Raw genomic sequence first — 7,779 nt, 5'->3', positions numbered from 1 at the left:
TGCAAATCACAGGTGGTGTCGCCAAGTACTCCTTCAACTTGAGGAACGCTGCTTCACACTCATCTGTCCATGCAAAACGGCTATTCCTCTTGAGGCACTGGAAATAGGGGTGGCCCTTCTCCCCTCCAGCAGACACGAACCTTGACAGGGTCGTCATCCTTCCAGTCAGTTGCTGTACTTCTTTCACTGAGGTTGGGCTCCTCATGGCGATGATAGCTGCGCACTTGTCAAGGTTCGCCTCGATCCCCCTCTTAGTGAGCATAAATCCCAAGAACTTCCCTGCCTCGACGCCAAAAACGCATTTCTCCGGGTTTAACTTGAGGCGGTATCTAGCAATTGAGGCGAACAGCTCCTCCAGGTCGGTTGGGTGTCGCCCTCTCTCATGCGATATCACCACCATGTCATCTACGTAGGCCTGCACGTTCCTTCCCAACATGGGTGCAAGGACCTTGTCCATTAGCCTCTGGTAGGTGGCGCCGGCATTCTTCAGCCCAAATAGCTGAGTAACTAATGCTTTTTCCCTAGTGCGTACAGTGGGTTCGCGAGCAAGCAACTAGAGTGTGTGTGTAAACTGTGAAAACTGGATCAAAACAACTCCCTTTCTCTCAAACGTCTAAAGCCCCTTTTAAACGTCTAAAACATTTAAAGCGTCTTAAAGCACATTTAAAGCGTATAAAAACATTCAACGCGTTTAAAACGTTCAAAGCATTTAAAGCGTTTAAAGTGCTTTAAAGCGCTCGAAACGTAGGCTAAATTAAAGCATACCTTAGCAAACTTTCAAGAAAACATTGATGTTTCAGTGCTTACTGCCACGTGTTCTTCTGACTTGATCGCTACTCTACGTGGAGGGCCCTACAGTGCCGTGACCCAACTTAGGGTTAATCCATCGTGCAAGCCCTCCTTTCTCGAAGTGCATCTGGTGCAAGCCCGTTGTGGCATAGTTAAAATAATCTTCCTATACGTTAGTATAAAGCGACTAGTAAAGGGTATTTTTCAACCCAGGGGTACGTAAAGTACAAGTGGTGTCAGGGTCAAGTAAATGTTTCTCTTAACTTAAGTACGTGTGTTCTAGGGCACATAGTGGTTAAGTTGCATGCATGATAAAAGATAACGTTGCACCATAAGTAGGGTTCCCACGTAAGTAGAATATCCCCCTGATGTTGGCACATAAGTTGGTGGCATAAGTTGGGGTCCTGTTGGAAGGTGGTTGTTCTATTATTATTTTATGCTCTCCTTAGAGATAAGATTCATTTCTGTTGCAACACCTTGAGAGAGGCGGCCATAAACAAAATGTTTTTTTTGTTGAGTATGCTTTCATTTGAGATTAGATTCTCATGAGAGAAAGTTGTTACAAGATATAAGCTATAAAAGGGGCTTGAGACCCCAGGTAAAGGTACGTTATTTCTGAGACTGAAATTGAATATTTCTTTAATTTGATTAAGCCCTTACTGACTTGATCTTCGGAGTGTAATCAATACGTAGGGCCCCCTCTGTTTCAACGGAGCTACGTTCTAGTGCAACAGGACGTAGAACAGACTCCAGAAGAGGCAGATCGGGGTTAGAGCTTGTCACCAAGGTCAACCGACGACGAAGTCAACCAACAAGAACATTTGGCACCCACCGTGGAGCCCGATAAAATCTGATCTCATCCACAATTATGTTTGAATTTTCTGACATAATGAGGAACACTAGGCAAGGTCCACTGGGATCTAAAGGGAATGATACCCCCACCCTACAACAACTTATGGATACCATGAAAGCTCTCCAAGAGGCCAACGAACGGTACAAGCGAGAGCAAGAGTGGATCCAACAACAGTCTAAAGTCGAGCAGGAAAGGCTGTCGGCTGAAGCCAAAGCCGAGAAAGAGAGGTTAATGGCAGAGGCAGTGGCTGAAGCGATGGCACAGGCTAAAGTTGTGTAGGAAAAGCTTATTGTGGAAGCTCAAGCTGAGCAGCTGCTCAGGCAAAATCAACTGATGGCGGAGATAGATGCTTCGCAAGCATACAGTGAGGAATTGTGCAAGGCCAACGAGGAATTGCGCAAGAGTCTACAACAGCTTGAGCAACGCTCTACAGTGAAACGAGGTCCAAGTGTACAACCAAGAGCTCGTCCCAAGCCATTCTCGCAGAAGATCATGGATGCTCTCGTACCAACGAACTGCATAACGCCTAAGAGTTTTCACGAGAGTAGAAGACCTTGAGAACCATCTTACGGCGGTCAATGTCCAGATGATGATTTCTGAAGGAACAGACGCTAGCTATTGCAAAATGTTCATAGGTACGATCACGGGTACAACCCTGCAATGGTTTACTGGCCTCCCTTATGGCCACATCACCTCCTTCGACCATTTCTCCTAACTGTTCAAGGGACAATTCATTGTCAACATGGCCCAACCACCGGTCTCATTTGATCTCTTCAATATGAAGAAGAGCCAACGGGAGTCTCTGAAAAATTATTAGAACAAGTTCTGGGCGTTCACAATGAAGGTCTAGACCCATGACGAGCCCCTGATGGTCAACGCCTTCAGGTAGGGAGTCATGGCATGACCATTCAGTGACTCGGTAATCAAGAATCCAACAGTGACGTTTGCTGAGATACAACGTCAGTTTGTCACTCACATCAGTACGGAGGAAGCAGTATCCGTGAAGCACAACAGTATTGTTCCCGCCGGTGATCCAAGTGTCTTTGTGCTCCTCTAATAACTTCGCGTTCCAAGAACCCCCCCATCTCTGCTTTCCCTCCCTGGATGAACAAACACTTGGAAGAAAGAGACAAAGGGCGCCCTTGCGGCCGTTTGCACTCCGACGCTCAAGTCAAACTCTCGGGCAATGAAACACCAAACTCTTACTCTGAGAGCATTGTGTGTGTTCTCTCTTACTGTGTTGCTTCTCTTAGAAATGCGCGTAATGCATACTAACAAAAAGCGTACCTTGTTATGTTTGTTGTTACCCCTTATATACCTTTCAATGTCTTTGCCCCTCTGGCTAACTGTGACTTAAGCATATTGTAGGCGCGCCTTAGCGACACTATCACCAGTCTTAGCGCCATCTTAGTGCATAAGGTTGCCTTGCCGAAGCGCATCTGGTGCGGGATGACCATTTGGGCGCCGACTCATGTGCCCAATCTCTAGCGTTATCCACCCTGGGTGTTCCCTGCCCCATTCACGTGCCATGCATGCAGATCACCCCTGGGACGTGACCCTTATGAGTCGCCTCTTTCCCAGTGGCTCTTTGATGGTGGTGCGTACTACCGCATTCCCTACACCCCATGCACAGATCCCTCGTGATCCGGACCTCTCCCTACTAGTAATTGGGATGTGGCTTAAAAGCCACCTTTTTTTCCATCTTTACTGTTGGGGTGCCGAGGCCCGAGGCCTCCATGCCCTGCCTCGATGCCGCCCCCTCCTCGGCTCCCCTGATCCGTGAACCTAGAGAGACTCCGCCCTATCTTACTATACTTCCCAGCGGACCCAGCCTTCGGGGTCCCACCTTGACTTTGGTTAACGTCAAAGACTGTGGACCGGTCGGTACAAGTACATATCTGGGGTTGTCCAAGGCCAAGGAGGGTAGTCGAGCCCAACCTCTATGGGTCAACAAAGGCACGACCGAGAAGAGGACAACGCGAGTTGAGCACCCTACTCAGCTAGGAAGAACGCGCGCAAGGCAAAAGCACGAGAAGATTTGGCATTTTGACACAAGTTCTGAATGACCTACAAGGAGTTGCAAAGTATACTTGGGGTCGTGGAAAAAATGAAATTCCCCCCGAAGTCTGAAAGGAATTTGGGTTGCAAAAGGATATCTGGTGCAAATTCCACAAAGGATTTGGGCACGACGTGGATAGATGTATAGCTCTGGGCAATCAATTGGCAGGTTTAGTAAAGGACAGATTCTTGAAAGAATATCTGGAGGAGAACCAAGAAACAAAACAAGAGGTTGCTCCTGGGGATCAAGTGCATGAGGTACCAGTCCATAGCGAGCGGAACACCATCTCAGGAGGATTCTCGGGAGAGAGGTGCACTGCCTCCAAGCGTAAAAAATACGCGAGGGAGGTAATGGCAGTAAAGGTGAGGAAACCTGACAAACCAACAAAGCTCACCCTCTGCTTTACGAGTTCTGATTTGGAAGACGTGGTCCCACATGAAGATGATCCAGTGGTGATATCCGTCGTCACCGTTGGAAGGAGAGTACATCGAGTTCCCATCGACCATGGGAGCTTAGCTGATGTGATGTTCTGGCTAACATTCAATAATTTACAGTTCTCACCTGACCAGTTAAGATCGTATGATGGTTGCTTGTTTGGATTTATGGGAGATCAGGTTGAGGTACGTGGACATGTTGAGCTGAGGATGAATTTCTCATATGGCACCTCAGCTAGCACGATCAACATTAGGTATATAGTAGTTAATGTTGTCTCGGCCTACAATTTGCTTTTGGGAAGACCCTCTTTGAATAGGCTAGTTGCGGTGGCCTCAACGAGGCACATGAAGATGAAGTTTCCCTCCCTTGATGGAGGAGTGATCACCATCAAGTCTGATTAGAAGGCGGAGAGGAAGTGCTATGAGAGCATATTGAAGAGTAGAAGAGGAGTGTACTCTGTCACTGTTCAAGTGAGAGGGTCAGAGGAGATCATGCAAGTTGAAGTCACCAGCGAGAGGCGACCTGGACCTACTGATGAGGTTCAGGAAAGAGAAATAGGAGGCAAGAAGTTCAAGCTCGATATGTCGCTATGTCAAGAAAGGCAAGACAAGATAGCCGAGGTAATAGTGAAGCACATGAATGCTTTCGCTTGGTCATCCGCAGACATGCCTAGGATAGACCCCGATTTCTTGTGCCATAGGCTCATAATGGACGAGAAGGCCAGACCAGTAATACAGAGAAGGAGGAAGTTTAACGAGGAAAAGTGCCAAAGTAAAGTAGATATAGAAATAAGGGGTGCCAATGTACAAAGATAAGTCACACCTTCCATGTGACATAAAAAGAAGGCGTAGGTGTGGATTTACGAGGTGCCAAAGTAAGAAGGCAAGTCACACCTCCCTTGTGACTTGGAATATGCGCTGAATTCAAATGTGTTTCATTTGAATTTTCCCACTTTATTTTCAGCCCTCTCATACTATAAATAGAGGTGCTATGGTTATGTAAAAGAACATTGAATTTCGAAGTAAAGTTACTATACACAGATTGTGTGTGAGTTGTCAGAATTGTTTCTCCTATTGTGAGTGTTTGGGAAGCTCTCAAGTGGCGGCATTCTTGCACTTATTTTGGATCAATCACCTTCCAAGTGGCGTGTTCTTCCCTTCCATGGCTTCAACCACATAAGTTCTTCTTGCTTCATCTTCCATTTCCATTTTTGCACCTTATACTCAATTTCAATCGGTTCATTTGTCTTGTTCTTCATTTCTATTCGGTTAGATTGTGTTGTTCTTCCTTATAATCGGTTCATTTGTCTTGTGATGTATTTCTATTCGGTTCAATGTTGTTATCTTGTTCTCCTTTTAATTTCCGCAATATAATCTTGTTCATGTGCTTGTTATTGTTTCTTTTCCATTCAATTGTTGTGTAAGGAGATGACACTCATGTTCATGAGTTTGGTTCATCATTTGTGATGGAAGAGGGCCAAGCACAACCTCACATAAAAAGACAAGAGCCAAGACATGAGCATCCAAAGCCAAACCAAGAGCGTCTAGGCCAAAGGGAGGAGCGTCTAAGCCAAAGGGAGGAGCGTCTAGGCCAATGAGAGGAGCGTCTAGGAATGATTGCTAGGTCCATGGCCAAGCGAATCCATGAAGATTTGTATATGCTACATGAAGGTCCATTAAGGGTAGCTTGGTATTAGTTGTGGTGTAAATAGCATAAACTTCATTCCATGAGACTTGACCTAGATTTGCTAAAGATTTGGTCACATTCTAGAAGGATTCCGCACATGGCCGGCCATGTGCCATGTGATGTAATTTACATTTCATTTTTCTTAGCATTAGGGTTGCATTATGGTCCTCCATAGCCTATAAAAGGAGGAGCCAACACCTTGTATTTTCAAGACTATTTTGAGTAATGAAATGTTTCCTAAGTGCCATTCAAATTACTCCCTTGCCAAATTCTCTCTAGAATTAGGTTTTTAGTCTTCAATCTTCACCCTCAAATGGAGATGGCCGAACCTCCCCAATTCCCCACTCTCATGCACCTTCTAGGCACCCATACTTCTTAGGAAGGCCTTGCTCATCTCCTCCACAAGCTTCCGCAAGTTTCATCACCAAAACGCAAAATAAGAATGCCATCATTGGCCGAACCACTCCAACCCTCACTACTCCTCATGCACCTTCAAGGCACCCACACTTCCTAGGAAGGCCTTGTTCCAGTCTCCTCCACTAAGCTTCCGCAACCATCATCATCAAAATCAAAGAAGAGCTCATAGGAATCCCATCATTTGGTATCTAGAGCTATGGTTCTTCAAAGATGAGTATCTCTTTGCATTTTTCTTTTTGAGTTCTTCTTTCTCCAAGTTGTTCATCTTTATTCCAAGTTGTCTTGCTGTTTTTGTGTTTTAATATGATTTGAATGCTTGTTTATTCATTTCAATCGGTGGGTTTTGTTCAAAATTGTGCTTGAACATCTATTTTCAATTTTGTGTAGGATTCTTGATATCTTTGTGTTGCTGTTTTTTTAGTTTTAGGTATTTGAGTCTTGCTTGAAATTTCATTTGGTTCATATGATGTTCTTGAGTCTTTTCATTTTATGAATCCATAAGTTTTGTCTAAGTCATGTGTTTCCATATTTGTCAACAAATCCTAGTAGTACTCTTCTTGATTTATTTGTTTCTTGTTTTGTTTTGAGTGCTAATCTGAATTTTGTTTTGTTTTGATCCTTTGGTGCATTTTTCTTTTTAGTTTGAGTTCATATTTGTGTGATAGATCCACAAAAATTCCTTTACACTAATTCCATTTTGTTTTTGTTGGTATATCATTCTGTTTTTTATTCCAGATTTCAGAATCCCCTGTTTTCACAAATCTGTTTTGGCTGTTTTGCTCTATGAAAATTAAATACATCATAAGAAAATTCGGAGCCTTTAGATTTCACTAGATTGAGGTGTTACCAAAAGAACAAAAAAAAGAATCAGTTGAAAAAAAGAAATGAAAAAAAAAGATTAAATTGAGTATTGTTATGTTGCCAAACTTGAGCCATGCTTTACTCCCTTGCCTAGAATTTAGGTCTTAATCTTCAATCCTTTCACCTTCCAAAGGGGCTGGCATAACCTCCCTAAATTCCCTACTCTTCATGCACCTCCAAGGCAGCCACACCTCCTAAGAGGGCCTTGTTCCATCAACAAACCACTAAGCTTCCGCAAACCACCCAAAAACCACAAAAGAGAAGAGCTCAATGCCATCAATTTGGAAGGCATTAAACTCCATTGATGTTTCCTTAAGCCTCCTTGTTTGTTCCGCACCTTGTCTTCATCATTCATCACCTATAATTGTGTTTTTACCTTTGGTCTTTGGAAATGAACCTTCACATCTACTTAACACTTGTTAAGTTAATGTCCAGTAGGGATTTTCCTTAAACTCTTCACCTAAATTGCTCAAAGAATTTGATCCTAATTCTAAGAAAGTGTGACCAAATTAATGAATCTAAAATCAACTCACATCACCTTTGGCCTCAAGTATGCTCGCCCCAATGATTGAGCGGAATGTACAGACGTATGTCAACAACATGGTCCTCACTTCAGAGGAGAACGATCAGTACGATAGCCAAGTAAAACTTGAAGCTGAACCCAAATTTTTTTGTGTTT

The 7,779-nt window shown here is 44.0% G+C and overlaps 1 protein-coding gene across 1 annotated transcript; it reads left to right on the top strand.

The window, feature by feature from the left end:
- Positions 1-1,975: 1,975 nt before the first annotated feature.
- Positions 1,976-4,537, top strand: LOC137817935 (uncharacterized). The gene is made up of 2 exons (XM_068621159.1): positions 1,976-2,084; positions 3,819-4,537. Exons 1-2 carry the CDS (start codon positions 1,976-1,978, stop codon positions 4,535-4,537), a joined length of 828 nt encoding a protein of 275 aa, XP_068477260.1.
- Positions 4,538-7,779: the final 3,242 nt, after the last annotated feature.

This window comes from Phaseolus vulgaris, chromosome 10 (genome assembly GCF_051622355.1).
Source record: "Phaseolus vulgaris cultivar YP4 chromosome 10, ASM5162235v1, whole genome shotgun sequence".
NCBI classification, from domain to species: Eukaryota; Viridiplantae; Streptophyta; class Magnoliopsida; order Fabales; family Fabaceae; genus Phaseolus; species Phaseolus vulgaris.
This window is presented reverse-complemented; position numbering and strand designations above follow the sequence as displayed.